Here is a 16195-nt window from a genome sequence, read left to right as displayed (position 1 = left end):
TTTAATGTGATATGGAAAAGTACTAGCTCAAATGGTTGAGAGTACTTTGGTTGTGTGAGAGGACTTGGGTTCGAGTCCTATATATACCAATTATGTGTTGTTGGTTTATTATTATTGATTTATAATAATATGTATAAGTATGGAATTTGTATTGTAAGCTTATCATGATTGGAGTGTATCACTAACATGACTTGGTTGAATCGCTAATGCACTTGAATGGTGACTAAGTGGGCATGGGATCAAACTTGGGTGAGAATGAAATTGGAACTTTATTTTTTTAGTGTAGTTTTGGAGGGAATATGAGAGGGCAACGAATTAGGCAGATTGGAGAAGAACCCTCAAAGGCTACTAATTTGGTACCAAGATTTCAGGTTAGGGGAGTTGTCCTTATGCGCTTAAATTGATTGACATGTGTTATGGTTTTGGGTAAATTCTGTTTTCAATTGATTTCTGTTGGCATGAAATTCATGCATTATGTGTGGTGATAGAAAGCTTAATTAATTGATGTTGTGCGTATAATCCTGTAATGCATTATATTTTTGGGAATGAGGGTTTTTGGTAAAGGAATGGTGGTGGAAGCCTAACTCTTGTGTTTTGGTAGCTTAATGGGATATAAATCATGACTCTGATGTTTGTTTGCCATTACATTGTCTTGGTAATAATTGAGTAGAGTTTTGGAATTGCTTTGGTGCACTGTGCGCGTGATCAGACTTGAAACCCTGCAAGTCTCGCCCAAGCGACTCCATCTCGCCTAAACGAGAGTTGTAGACTCTCGTTTTTGGTCCCGATTCGTGTTACTCGCCCAGGCGACCTTGGATGGGGTTGAGCGACTTAGTCTCTCGCTCAAGCGAGAGACACTCGCCGAAACGAGGTCGCGAGGAAACCTGAATTGTATTGAGCGCAAAACCTCGTCCAGGCGAGGAGTTTGGTGGGTTTGAGCGAACAGGGGTCTCGCTCAGGCGAAATGGTCTCGCCTAAGCGAGATTTCGCGATCAAGTTGGATGTGTTGCTTGCATTGTAGCTGAGGGGAGATTGAATTGAGTGTTTAGGCAAGAGATGATCTTGCCTAAGCGAGATAACGTGATGAGGCTGTTGTTTTAAGCTCACTCAGGCGAGGTAAATTAGCCTAAGCGAGGCAGAGGGCTTAGCTTGGGTGAGACTCCCTAGCTTAAGCGAGTTTATGCGAATTTCCATGTTTATTTGTGCTTGTGTGTGTGATTTGGCTGCTTTATCCTAAGTATAGGAAGTATATGCATGTGGTGTGGTGTTTGGGCTTGAAGGACTAAGTCCAATAGGGGTTTGGGATGTGCTTGATGGTTGGACGCATGATGGGCATGGAACTGGTTGAGTTCCCGTCGGCTACTAACGGGCGATGAGTCCTTAGTATGGTGATTACATGCATCGGGCGCACGATGGGCAAGGAACTTTTATTTTCCCGTCGGCTACTATTGGGCGAGGAGTCCATAGTATGGTGATTGCGTGCATGCCAGGGTCCAAGTTGAGAAGGCTTGGATGATTTACTACAGACGAGGAGTCTGTAGGGCAGGACTATGAGCGAGATAGGCTCACAGGGTTGGACCACGAATGGATTAGTTTCGTGGAAGCACAGTGAAGTCCCAAGATCTAGTTCAGGTATATGACTCATGAGGGACCATGAGGTCATGGTTGGGTAATTTGAAAAGCATAAAATTTTAGTTATGTTATTTTGGGATGGGTGACATATTTATTTCATGTATCTGTTTTATATATTGTGCATAGCTCACCCTTTGTGTGTGTGTGGCGATGATCGGATAACTCGTTATCTAGGAGAAGATGATGTGACAGGTGGGCCAAGAGATGCATAGACTCGGAGCGAGGGATAGCATGTGATTTTGTATATATTGGTTATTTTGGTTTTGGGATAGTTTTGTAACCCTTTTGGGAGCCATTTGAATATTACTTTAGTTTTATACTTTTGGACTCCTGTTTTCATTACATTGTATTAAAGTTTTAAATTTCCCGTGTTTTTGGGAAATGGTATTAAATAAACGAGACATTTATTTTTTATTTCTTATTTTATATATTAAATATTAGTAATATTCCTTAGGGATGTTACAATTGGTATCAGAGCAAAAGTTTTGAAAAATATTTTAAATATTTTGGGGCTTTTGGGGAGTGACCTTGACGTTTGATTGCTTGTGTGGTTGAGTTGAATGTTGTAATTGTGTGAGTGGCTTGTTTAACCCAGTGAATTGGTTTTAACAGTTTTCATGTGGTGTATTCAGGCTATGGCTGCTAACAGAAGGAGAAGGAGTGAGAATGGTGCTGATCACATCGTAGAGGCTATTCACCAGGTGGTGGATGCAATGCAGCCACCTGTAGTAGCGTAGCGTAGAACGACGATTGCACCAGTTAGGGTGCCAACGGTGGAGGATTTCTTACGTCACAAGCCAGCAGAGTTCACTGGCAAAGCCTTTCCTGATGAAGCGGATGCATGGCTCCGCAAATGTGAAAATTTTTACTCGCTGAACATTACTGAAGAATGGAGATATCTGAAGTTTGAGCGAGGACTCAAACATGAGCTTAAGAAGGTGGTGACACCCTTACGAGAGAGGAGATTTCCCGTCTTGGTGGAACAGGCCAAGAGTGTTGAGCACCCGAAGAAGGGCCCTAGTCTAGTGGGGAGCAGACATCAGAAAAATATCGCTGAGGTTAGACAGATGAAAAAGCCTTATAGCCGACCCAAGCATCTCAGGGTCCCACTTGCTACAAGTGTGGTGGACCCCACCTGAAGAGAAATTGTCCCTAGTTGACAAGCGGAGTAGGAGGGTCAGGCGACCGTCACAAGTGTTTCATATGCGACAAACCTAGACATTTTGCAAATAATTGCCCCGAAAAGAAGAGTCTGAGTATGAAGAAACCAACAGCATCACCCGCAGAAAGGGCGAGAGCGGCTGGCAGGGTCTTTGCCATGACATCTACTGAGGCTACCCAGTCAGGTAACCTGATACTACAACCTTGTTTACTTATGGGGCATGAGGTATTGGTTTTATTTGATTCTGGCGCAACTCATTCTTTTATCTCTAATGCTTGTGTGGGGAGATTGAGTCTGGAGACACGTGACTTGGGGTGTGAGTTGCTTGTTTCAACTCCTTCCTCGGGTCAGGTAGCTACCAGTTCAGTTTGTGTTAGGTGTTCAATGGTGGTGGCAGGTCATAGATACAAGGTGAACTTGGTGTGCTTGCCCTTGGAGGGACTGGATGTGATATTAGGGATGAACTGGTTGTCTAACATTCACATCATAATAGATTGTGGACGGCACAGTTTGGTATTCCCAAAACATGAAGGATTGGAATTAATATCAACTCGGGAAGCTATGAAAGCACTGCAAGATGGGGCCATGTGTTTTATGGTGATGGCCAAGCCAGAGAAGAAAAGTGTTGCGGAGGTGATCCAATCTATACCGGTGGCTAGCGAATATGCAGATGTCTTTCCAAATGAAGTGTCAGGATTGCTGCCTAGTAGAGACATCGACTTCACCATTAATTTAATTCCTGGTGCAGGTCCAGTGTCCATGGCTCCATATAGAATGGCACCAGCAGAGCTCGCAGAACTCAAGAAGAAAATTGAAGAGTTGCTAGAGAAGAAGTTCATTCGGCCCAGTGCATCGCTGTGGGGAGCTCCAGTGCTATTAGTGAAGAAGAAGGATGAAAGTTCAAGACCGCTGCCGAGGATTGACGATCTGCTTGATCAATTGACCTACGATCTGGATATCATCAGATCTTAGTCAAGCCGGAGGATGTACAGAAGACGACATTCAGGTCTAGGTGTGGGCATTTCGAGTATGTGGTGATGCTATTTAGAGTGACAAATGCACCGACGATATTCATGGATTACATGAATAGAATCTTTCGACCTTGGTTAGATAAGTTTGTCAGTGTCTTCATAGACGACATTCTTATTTACTTTAAGATGAGAGAAGAGCATGCGGACCACCTGAGGGTTGTATTGAAGATACTCAAAGACCACCAGCTGTATGGGAAGTTATCCAAGTGTGAATTTTGGCTAGAGGAGGTACAATTTCTTGGACATGTCATTTCAGCTAAGGGTATTGCAGTAGACCCGACTAAGATTGAAACGGTGCTTAACTGGGAAAGGCCTAAGACAGTGACAGAGGTTCAAAGTTTCCTTGGCTTAGATGGTATTACAGGAGATTTGTGGAGGGGTTCTCAAAGAAGTTGAACCCTTTAACACACCTGACAAGAAAAGATCAGCCATTCTCTTGGACTGAGTAGTGTGATGAGTGCTTTTAGGAGATGAAAAAGTGTTTGACTACCGCTCCAGTGCTAGTAATTCCCGATACAGAGAAGATGTTTGAAGTGTACTGTGATGCATCATATCAAGGTCTAGGGTGTGTATTGATGCAAGAAAGGAGGGCAATGGAATATGCTTCTCGTCAATTGAAGGTACATGAGAAGAATTACCCGACTCATGACTTGGAGCTAGCCGTCATTGTGTTTGCTCTTAAGTCTTGGAGGCATTATCTATACGACGCTCAATTCCAAGTATTCAGCGATCACAAAAGTTTGAAATACTTTTTTGACCAGAAGGAGCTGAATATGAGGCAGCATAGGTGGATGGAGTATTTCAAGGAATATGACTTTGAATTGCTCTATCATCCGGGTAAGGCAAATGTTGTAGCCGATGCTTTGAGTCGGAAGAAGATAGATATGTCTAGCATGATGATAAAGGAGTTAGAGTTGATTGAGAAACTCCGAGATATGAATCTGGGGATACAATTTGGGCAAGACTCGATACAGTGCAGGTTGCTAAAAGTCACTAATGAATTTTTAAATGAAATTCGTGTGGCTTAGGGACACGATCTGGAATTGCAACAGTTTGTGGGGTGGTTAGGCACAGATAAAGGGAAGGATTATCATATGGGACAGGATGGCATTCTACGTTTTAAAGGTAGAGTGTGCGTACCAAGAGGACCTCATTTCAGGAGGCAGATTCTGAAGGAGGGTCACCAGAGTGTCTTAGTATACATCCAGGTATGACTAAGATGTATAAGGATTTGAAGGAGTCTTTTTGGTGGAATGGTATGAAGGCAGACGTAGCAGACTTTGTTGCTCAGTGTTTGGTATGTCAAAAGGCCAAAATTGAACATCAAAGGCCAGGAGGTACACTGCAACCACTAGACGTACCTCAGTGGAAGTGGGATAGTATCTCTATGGATTTTGTGACCCATCTTCTGAGGTCGACAAAGGGTCATGATTCAGTCTAGGTGATAGTGGACAGACTGACAAAATGTACTCATTTCTTGCCTATGAATCAGAAGTGGTCTATGGACAAGTTAGCAGAGTTGTATGTAAGAGAAGTGGTGAGATTGCATGGAGTACCTGAAAGCATAGTGTCAGACCGGGATCCTAGATTCACATCACGGTTTTGGCAATCATTGCATGCGGCCTTGGGTACACAGTTGAGGATGAGTTCAGCGTATCATCCTCAAACGGATGGACAGTCTGAGCGGACCATCCAATCTCTAGAGGACTTATTGAGGTCTTGTGTGTTGGATCACATGGGAAACTGGAATGATGTGCTACCTTTGGTGGAGTTCACCTACAATAATAGCTACCACTCCAGTATTGGTATGGCACCCTATGAAGCATTGTATGGAAGAAGGTGTAGAACTCCATTGTGCTGGTATCAGGATGGTGAAGCCTTTGTGCTTGGTCCTGAATTTTTGCAATAGACGACTAGTAAGGTCAAGTTAATCCAAGATCGGATGCGAGCAACTTAGAGTAGGCAAAAGTCCTATGCGGATAAGAGGAGACGACCACTTAAGTTTGATGAAGGAGACCATGTATTCCTCCGGGTTACGCCAACCACAAGTATCAGAAGGGTTCTTAAATCAAGGAAGTTGACTCTGAGATTTATAGGGCCTTATCAGATTACACGGAGAATAGGAGCAGCGACGTACGAGATCGCTCTACCCCCTCACCTATCCAACTTGCATAATGTGTTCCATGTCTCACAGTTGAGGAAATACATTGCAAGTCTAGATCATGCTTTGGAGTCAGATGAGGTGCAAGTACGCGAGGATCTGACTATGCCAGTTGGACCGGTTCACATATTGGATACTCAGGTCAAGCAACTGAGAGGTAAAGAGTTGAAGACGATGAAGGTTCTTTGGGACGAGGCAACCCAGTAGATGACTTAGGAGATGGAGGATCTCATGAGGAAGTCTTATCCTCACCTCTTTGCTGGTAAGTCCTATTTTCGAGGACGAAAACTTTTAAAGGTGAGGAAATTGTAAGACCCATGAAAATTAATTAATTAATAAATGCGGGTAGAAAGCGCCTTTATCACATTAATTATTGTTTAATGTGATATGGAAAAGTACTAGCTCAAATGGTTGAGAGTACTTTGGTTGTGTGAGAGGACTTGGGTTCGAGTCCTATGTATGCCAATTATGTATTGTTGGTTTATTATTATTGATTTATAATAATATGTATGAGTATGTAATTGGTATTGTACGCTTATCATGATTGGAGTGTATCACTAATATGAGTTATGCACTTCAATGGTGACTAAGTGGGCAGGTTCAAACTTGGGTGAGAATGAAATTGGAACTTTATTTTTTTTAGTGTAGTTTTGGAGGGAATATGAGAGGGCAACAGTAAACCTAGAAGGGGCAGCCAAGGAGGGGGCTGGAAACCATTGTATAATGATCCTTTAATAAAAATTAAACGCACCATAAAGCCTAATTTCGTTTTAACATTTAAACCCCTAACTGAGACGCATATAAAAGGTCATTTTGAAGCAAAAAGTGGGTTTTGGAACTGCTTTCAATTTGCTTGTGAGAAGAATACGAATTCTGAGTGGGTGAGGAGAGAATTGGGTGTTCTTAGGAGAAGACTTGAGAGGAAAAATTAGGCAGATTGGAGAAGAACCCTCAAAGGCTACTAATTTGGTACCAAGATTTCAGGTTAGGGGAGTTGTCCTTATGCGCTTAAATTGATTCACATGTGTTATGGTTTTGGGTAAATTCTGTTTTCAATTGATTTCTGTTGGCATGAAATTCATGCATTATGTGTGGTGATAGAAAGCTTAATTAATTGATGTTGTGCGTATAATCCTGTAATGCATTATATTTTTGGGAATGAGGGTTTTTAGTAAAGGAATGGTGGTGGAAGCCTAACTCTTGTGTTTTGGTAGCTTAATGGGATATAATGCATGACTCTGATGTTTGTTTGCCATTACATTGTCTTGGTAATGATTGAGTAGAGTTTTGGTATTGGTTTGGTGCACTGTGCGCGTGATCAGACTTGAAACCCTGCAAGTCTCGCCCAAGCGACTCCATCTCGCCTAAGCGAGAGTTGCAGAGTCTCGTTTTTGGTCCTGATTCGCGTTACTCGCCCAGGCGACCTTGGATGGGGTTGAGTGACTTAGTCTCTCGGTGATTCGCGTTACTCGCCCAGGAGACCTTGGATGGGGTTGAGCGACTTAGTCTCTCGCTCAAGCGAGAGACACTCGCCTAAGCGAGGTCGCGAGGAAACCTGGATTGTTTCGAGCCGAAACCTCGTCCAGGCGAGGAGTTTGGTGGGTTTGAGCGAACCAGGGTCTCGCTCAGGCGAGATGGTCTCGCCTAAGCGAGATGTCGCGATCAAGTTGGATGTGTTGCTTGCATTATAGCTCAGGCGAGATTAAATTGGGTGTTTGGGCGAGAGATGATCTCGCTTAGACGAGAGGATCTCGCCTAAGCGAGATAACGTTATCAGGTTGTTGTTTTAAGCTCGCTCAAGTGAGGTAAATTAGCCTAAGCGTTGCTGAGGGCTTAACTTGGGCGAGAGTCCCTAGCTTAAGCGAGTTTATGCGAATTTCCATGTTTATGTATGCTTGTGTGTGTGATTTGGCTGCTTTATCCTATGTATAGGAAGTATATGCATGTGGTGTGGTGTTTGGGCTTGAAGGACTAAGTCCAATAGGGGTCTGGGATGTGCTTGATGGTTGGACGCATGATGGGCATGGAACTGGTTGAGTTCCCGTCGGCTACTAACAGGCGATGAGTCCTTAGTATAGTGATTACATGCGTCAGGCACACGATGGGCAAGGAACTGTTATGTTCCCGTCGGCTACTATTAGGCGAGGAGTCCATAGTATGGTGATTGCATGCGTGCCAGGGTCCAAGTTGAGAAGGCTTGGATGATTTACTACTGACGAGGAGTCTGTAGGGCAGGACTATGAGCGGGATAGGCTCATAGGGTTGGACCACGAATGGGTTAGTTTCGTGGAAGCACAGTGAAGTCCCAAGATCTAGTTCAGGTATATGACTTACTAAGGACTATGAGGTCATGGTTGGGTAATTTGAAAAGCATGAAATTTTAGTTATGTTATTTTGGGATGGGTGACATATTTATTTCATGTATCTGTTTTATATATTGTGCATAGCTCACCCTTTCTGTGTGTGTGTGGCGATGATCGGATAACTCGTTATCCGGGAGCAGATGATGTGACAGGTGGGCCAGGAGATGCATAGACTCGGAGCGAGGGATAGCATGGGATTTTGTATATATTGGTTATTTTGGTTTTGAGATAGTTTTGTAACCCTTTTGGGAGCCATTTGAATATTACTTTAGTTTTATACTTGTGGACTCCTGTTTTCATTACATTGTATTAAAGTTTTAAATTTCCCGTGTTTTTGAGAAATGGTATTAAATAAACGAGGCATTTATTTTTTATTTTTTATTTTATATATTAAATATTAGTAATATTCCTTAGGGATTTTACAGGCTATGTGGTGATGAATGATGGCTAAGGGTTCAGTCGAGGGTGATAATGGAGGATCCAAACAACAATAATGTAGTAATGTACACAACATATTCAATGAATCAAATGAATGACATGCGAAAAGCTCAATATACGACGACATTATATTCATTCTCAAGCACAACACAACAGCATCAGGTTCACCTCAAAGATTCAAACATTCAAGTAGCACTTAACTCTTGTAGTCTCTATTAGTTGGTGGCTTCACGTCTCAAATGGTTCTTTTTTTCCCCTTGGATCACTTGCTTCTCCTCCTTTTGTTTTCCATGTGCTATCCTGCCGAGTACTCCAGAGCATATGAATCCCTCTCTTCTTTACTTAGTCAATCCTTTTTCCTTGTTTCCCCTAAAGAGTCATTCCCATCTTTCCCTTTTCATTCATCTTCTGTATGGATAGTTTGAGATGACAAAAAGCACAAGGTAGGATGCCTTCTAGCCACCATATTAGTGTTGCTACGTCTACTGTTCGCTGTTATGCCTACCATGTGTGCCACAGTGATACACATAGATACCCAACATTTCTGAGTTTGTACTAAGACATAGAGATGGAGTAAAATATGAAAATTTGAATGTTTCTTCTTGCACGAAGGAGGAAGAGATACCAAGAGGAGCCACTACATCTTCATTGACTTTCATTCCTCTTTTTTTTTTTCAGTTTTATCATTTTTATATATTTTTTTGGAAAAAGAATAAAAATTAAAATTAAAATCAAAATTACAAGTTACAAATTAAAATTAAATAAAAAAAAAGAAATAAAATAAGAAACAAGATAAAATTAAATAAAAATTAAAATAGGATGAAAGTAAAAATAGTAATATATCCATATTTAAATCATTGTTCAATTTTTTCCTATTTTTCCCTTCTCTTAATTATTATCGATGTCAAAATTTTATTTCTTACCCAGACAAAATTGGGTGTTGACAAATGGCGGGTCCAAGAGGAAGGCGGAGAGGCCCACTAAGCAGGGTGGGGGTAAGGTGATGAAGGATTATCTTGTTTCCTTTTAAGATTATTGAATATGGTGTGAGTTAATTAAGAAAGCTAAGTGAAATCCCCACTGGACATTAAGATAGCAAGCTATCTAGATGTGAAGGTTCCTTTCACAAAACTCAAGAGAAGAAGATGATGGATTGATTCAAAACGAAAAGGAAATGGAAAGCACATAAATGATAGAAAACAGAGAACAATTAAAGGAAGAAAAAAACATAAAATGGAAAGGAAAGAAATGGTAAAAATGTGAGAAGCACGCCACTACAAGGCTAGGCTAGAAGCCATGGCAACCTTGAAGATGAGTGGATGTGTGCTGCCACTTGCTATGCAAGATAAGGCTTCAAAGTATTCACTCCCTATGGATGAAACTCTCACAAATGGTTGAGACACAAGAGTTCTTTTACTTCAAAAATGTTCAACCCTTTTACATGTCTAGGAGCACCCCTTATATAGAAGAGTTTAGGGTCCTCTATGCAAATAAAAGATACCTGAGGATGTCTCTACAAAAACCTAACCCTAGCTTCTAGAAACAAGGTCAAATAAGGTTACAAAAATGAGAGACAAAAGAGCCAACTATGGTGTGTGCAAGGCTAATTTCCTTCTAGCAGAAAAGGAGACAAAGAATGTGTCTCATATGTCTCCAAAAACTGGCCAAAGTCTGCTAAAAACAAAGGAGACCAAAGGTACATAGGTACACTTGTTTTATACCTTTTACTTTATGCTTTATGCCTTTGCTTTACTCTCTCATCCACATCGTTTATGCTCCCCAATCACCATGCACCACCTAGCATTGCTTTCTTACTCCTAATTAACCTACAAATCAAATAAACATAGATTAGCATGTTGGCTTAAGTCAAGTCAATTATAGTCAATAAGTCAAACATAGTCAAAGGTCAACAAGTCAACTAAAATTGATTCAATTAAGTCAACTTAGGGAATCAAAAATAACAAACACAAATGAAAGGGATGAAGGATTAGTGAACTTCCTTTCTAAACATGCTTAGTCTTCTTAAGCATGTGCCTCCATCCTTGGTTGGGGTCAATCCTTCATCATGCTCCCCTTCTTGGAGAGAATTTGACCATAAATTCTTTAAGCCTTTGTAGATGGAGCTTGACTTGATTTGGGGGAGGATTTGCGCCTCCCTTTTATGAGCTCTTGTACCATCCTTTCTAAAGGTACTACCCCTAGCTTTGGTTAGGCCATCCCTCTTTTCTAGACCACTCTTCCTCTCATGCTTGCGCATTAGGTCTTCCTTTTGAGCCTTGCAAGAGATGGAAGAATGGTGATGTCCATCTTGATTTGGAAATCTTTTTTTGGAGGCAAGTAACACTTTGGAGGTAACTTGCTCTTTTTCTTTTTCATCTTTTCTCTTATCTTTCACTTTATTTTGGTCCTCATTTGCTTGATTGGGTGAGAGAGGTAGGAGTGTGAACTTGTTGCCTTGGAAGGAGAAAGCATAGGTGTTAGCATGGCCATCATAAAAGATGAGTTGCTTCCATAGGCACAACATCACATAACACCTCATCTTTAAAATTTCCAATTGAAAAGTTAATGAGGACTTGTTGAGTTAATTTAATGTTTTCTTTCTTAAGCCATGATAGCTTGTAGGGCTTGGCATGAGGGATAGTTTTCAAGCCAAGCTTGTCTACAACCCTTGTGCTAGCCACATTTACACGACTTCAATTATCTATGAGGAGGGGACATAATTTATCATTGATATGACACTTTGAATGAAAAAGGTTTTGTCTTTGAGAAGGGTCAAGTTCCTTGAAAACTTGTTTTAGTTGGTGCATTATCATTAACAATCCACCTTCAAGGGGTTTAATCCTTTCACTTGAAGAAGAAGCGTGGGAAGAAGTACTTTTGGGGGAAGGGGGAGAAGAATGTCCATTCTCTACTTCTTTTTTAAGGTTTAAGGCCATGGTTCTTTTGGTAGGACAATTTGAGGCTATGTGCCCATATCCCAAACACTTAAAACATTTTATAGAACTTGTCCTTGTACCTTGAGAAGAATTAGGAGTTTCATTAGAAGGCCTAAACGAATTAGTCTTAGGAGGTGGGTCTTGGGAACTCTTGGGTGGTGATTTATCATGTTTTCTTTCTTTATCTTTCCAGTACTAGAACAGTAGTCATTGTATGAACTACTCCTCTTGGCCTCTTTTTTCTTTTGCAATTGAGTTGCAACTTTGGTGGTCAAATGTAAAACTTTGTCAAGAGAGGAGTACTCATATAACTCTACTAAATATTGTATGTCCCTCCTTAACTCACTCACAAATCTAGCTACCTTTTCCTCTTCACTTTGAAATTGGAGTCCTACTTTTAGAAGCATGGACTCCATTAACTTGTAATATTCATCCACACACATGGACCCTTGTTGAAGCATTTGGAGCTTCAAAAGAGTCTCCCTCCTATAGTAGGAAGGAACAAATCTAGCGCGCATCAAATTTTTAAGGTCCCTCCAAGAAGTCGCAAGTGACTCTTGGTTAATATTGTCCATACATAATTGATGCCACCAAGTCATGGCATAATCCTTAAACTCTAAGACTACCAAATCTACTTGCTTTTGATCACTAACTACATGAATGGTAAAAATTTGGTCCACTTTTTGTTCCCACTTAATGTAGATGTTTGGGTCATTTTCTCCTTTGGACTTAGGAATCTTTGGTGTTTGCTTCTCTTGTGATGGGTTGCGCCTAGAATGTCCTCTTTTCCTAGCTTCTCTTTCTTGCTCCCTAGCTTCAAGCCTTTGAATGTGCTCTTGGATTCTTAGGTCACTTTGCTCCTTGTCCTTTCTCAATTGTTCAAAGGCCTCCTTCCTAGACAAGTCCAAATCCCGAAGCAATCTCATCAATGTATTGTTTTTGTTTGGTGTAGGTGCATTTGATGAACTTGCCATGATTCCTACAACAAAAACACTCAAATTTGAGACTTAATAAATGGATTAGGGGTTAGACAACATGAAAATCGAGACCAAATCCAACCCAAAATGCAACCCAAGTGTTTTAGATCACACTCCCAAAGTAACAAGGCAAGGCTAGCACTCAAAATCCACCAAAGGAGTGAAGCAAACACTTTTAAAAACTTGTTCAAAACCTTTCAAATGCAAGACAAGTGATTCAACCACAACACCCCAAGAGTTTCAAGAAAAGAAAACTACTAAGACAAAACAAAGAACACCTAGTGACAAGCAAGAAAAGCACAAAAACAAGGAAAGCTAAACTCTAAGGAAAGAAAAATATTGGTGAAAAAACTTTGAACAAGACTAACAAGAAAAACAAATTTTTAAGACTCTGTGAAAAGTGGTTGACAAGCATCTTCAAGTCTTAAATCATGCATGCACCAAGAAAGATCATAACCAAGTTAAAGCATGGAACTAATTAGCCAATATCACCCAATTCTTAAGTATGAAAACTAGTAGCATAACACCTAGTGAAAAACACACTTTTAGTTCACCAAGGAGTAAGGTTGCTCTCGGTTTTTAGACAAAAATTGGTGCAAAATTTTCTTCATTCACAACTAGTTTCATAAAATGGTGAGAAGAAGTTTTAGGTGGCCTGGACACTTAGTTCCTCACGTTTTAGGCCAAAATCAATTTCATGGAGCATACATCAAGCAAGACACAAAGTGTAAGCAAGATTCAAATACTTTGAAAAACAAGAATAAGAAAACTTCAAGTTAACATATGACATATGACTCAAGCAAAAATTAGGCACATTTAAAGACTCAACATGACATACACAAAGACACAAACATGTAGCTATCATGCATTTAAACTCATGGATTTGAGGCTCAAAGACTAAGCATCCAAAGACATATTATCCAACCACATTTAGGAGCTTAAAGAGGTGTAAAAATCGTAGCCAAACTGCCACAACAAAACCTGAAAATGCTGATTCACATATTCTTGGCAGATCTAACCTTTGCTCACTAATTTGATCATAACTTTCTCCATAGAACTCCAAATGTGTTGGTTCTTTTTTTTCTGGAAACTAAACTCAAAGAGCTTTCTTTTAACATCAAAAATGTAACTTTTGGACCGCTGAGCTGGTACAGTTTAATGTTTTAAACTCGTCACGTTTTCTACCAGCACTATTTTTGTGTGTAATAGAAGTGGATTTGAACCGTACAAAGATAGCTACAACAAGACAAGGTTAGCACATGAAAAACACCATATTCAAGATAACCAAGGATCTAGATACCAAATGATGAAGGATTATCTTGTTTCCTTTTAATATTATGAATATGGTGAAGAGTTGTTTAAGGAAAACTAAAGGAAATCCCCACTAGACAATAAGATAGCAAGCTATCTAGATGTGAAGGTTCCTTTCACAAAACTCTAGAGAAGAAGATGATGGATTGATTCAAAATGAAAAGGAAATGGAAAGCACATAAATGATAAAAAACCAAGAACAATTAAAGGAAGAAGAAAACATAAAATGGAAAGGAAAGAAATGGTAAAAATGTGAGAAGCACGCCACTACAAGGTTAGGCTTGAAGCCATGGCAACCTTGAAGATGAGTGGATGTGTGCCGCCACTTGCTATGCAAGATAAGGCTTGAAAGTATTCAATCCTTATGGAGGAAACTCTCACAAATGGTTGAGACACAAGAGTGCTTTTACTTCAAAAATGTTCAACCCTTTTACATGTCTAGGAGCACCCCTTATATAGAAGAGTTTAGGGTCCTCTATGCAAATAAAAGATACATAAGGATGTCTCTACAAAAACATAACCCTAGCTTCTAAAAAATAGGTCAAATAAGGTTACAAAAATGAAAGACAAAAGAGCCAACTATGGTGTGTGCAAGACTAATTTCGTTCTAGCACAAAAGGAGACAAAGAATGTGTCTCATATGTCTCCAAAAAGTGGCCAAAGTCTGCTAAAAACAAAGGAGACCAAAGGTACATAGGTACACTTGTTTTATGCCTTTTACTTTATGCATTATGCCTTTGCTTTACTCTCTCATCCACATCATTTATGCTCCCCAATCACCATGCGCCACCTAGCATTGCTTTCTTACTCCTAATTAACCTACAAAGCAAATAAACATAGATTAACATGTTGGCTTAACTCAAGTCAATTATAGTGAACAAGTCAAACCTAGTCAAAGGTCAACAAGTCAACTAAAGTTGATTCAATTAATTCAACTTAGGGAATCAAAAATAACAAACACAAATGAAAGGGATGAAGGATTAGTGAACTTCCTTTCTAAACATGCTTAGTCTTCTTAAGCATGTGTCTCCATCCTTGGTTGGGGTCAATCCTTCATCATAAGGATGTGAAGAGGGTGAGGGCCACCTTGTTGGGGCCGGGATCCTCCTCTGGTGTGACTAAGCTCGAAGCTGGGTTGATAGAGTTGTCGGAGACTACCGTCTTGCGCGACATTGATATTCACTTGTCGGAGTCTTTGGTTAACTCTATTGACAATATGGAACCGAATGCCATGGTGATGGCAATGCTGGAGTTTAGCAGCAAGGCTTTGATACTAGGGCGTAGGGTTGGAAGCTTGTATCAAAGGGAGCTAAAGAAGGTCAGTCGGTCTAAGGTGGAGGAACTGAAGGAATAGCTGAAGGGTCAGACCCATAAGCATGCTGAAGAGAAGGCTGCTTGGAAGAAAGAGAGGGAATAGTGGTTGGAGGAAAAGAAGAGGCTGGGATCCTAGAGGGTGAGATGTTTGGACTCCAAGAAAAAATTGAATACCAAGATTGCGGATCTCGAGACCGACTATGATGAATTGAAGGAAAAACATGACATTCTAGAGAGCGAACTTGAAGACTTGAAGGGTCAGATAATCCAGGAACATATTAATGGCTTCCAGAAGGGGTTAAGGCAAGTTGCCTTCTTTCACAAGGATATAGATGTGTCGGACGCCAAGTTCGATTTAAACAAAGATGTGGTTAGAGGGTAGCTTGTCAATGAAGCGGATTCAAGCCCAGAGGAAGAGGCAGAGAAGATGGCGGCTGAATTGGATGCAAACCATGATGAGGTCATGGCCATGGAGGTAGACGTGAACCAAACAACTGCTTAGGATTACTGTTTAAAATTTTTAATTTGATATTAATCCTAAGTTTCTAATAATCCGTACAATTGTTATTTCGTTTATTAATATGATGAATGTTTTTTGTATATTTAATGTCATGCGATGTCGCTAGTTCGTGTTATAGGAGCGCGCTGTTTGATGATTTTTTTTGCCTTAAATTCATTATAGTTTGTTTGATATTAGCGTTATAGACTACTTACTTTGAGAAGTGGTATGAATGTTTTTAGAAAATAACTTAAGTATTTTTGCGCAAACGACGTAATAGTTCTGGTGTTTGACCTAGGCCGCCTACTTGTTGTAAGTAGTGGGGAATGCAAGGAATTTAACTAAATAATTAGTGTTCGACCCAAGCTGCC

At 40.4% G+C, this 16195-nt stretch overlaps 1 protein-coding gene and 1 long non-coding RNA gene across 2 annotated transcripts; one reads left to right on the top strand and one right to left on the bottom strand.

The window, feature by feature from the left end:
• The first annotated feature begins 2890 nt into the window (after positions 1 to 2890).
• On the top strand, positions 2891 to 3766 carry LOC146882390 (uncharacterized). Its single transcript, XM_085667386.1, has one exon. It carries the CDS (start codon positions 2891 to 2893, stop codon positions 3764 to 3766), a length of 876 nt encoding a protein of 291 aa, XP_085523512.1.
• Positions 3767 to 7268: 3502 nt separating this feature from the next.
• LOC146882389 (uncharacterized) lies at positions 7269 to 7682 on the bottom strand. The gene is made up of 2 exons (XR_014985035.1): positions 7469 to 7682; positions 7269 to 7410 (listed from the first exon to the last, which is right to left on the bottom strand). It is a non-coding gene; the product is annotated as an uncharacterized LOC146882389 (long non-coding RNA).
• Between the last annotated feature and the right edge of the window lie 8513 nt (positions 7683 to 16195).

Source organism: Vigna unguiculata, chromosome 10, assembly GCF_037176805.1.
Source record: "Vigna unguiculata cultivar grain cowpea cultivar isolate G323 ecotype 2 chromosome 10, ASM3717680v1, whole genome shotgun sequence".
Taxonomy (NCBI): Eukaryota; Viridiplantae; Streptophyta; class Magnoliopsida; order Fabales; family Fabaceae; genus Vigna; species Vigna unguiculata.
The sequence above is the reverse complement of the archived record's forward strand: the minus strand, read 5'-3'. Positions and strand labels throughout refer to the sequence as shown.

What these genes read in the sequence shown, in the direction of transcription:
- LOC146882390 (XM_085667386.1), top strand. Translation starts at nt 2,891, where the DNA reads ATGAAGAAACCAACAGCATCACCCGCAGAAAGGGCGAGAGCGGCTGGC.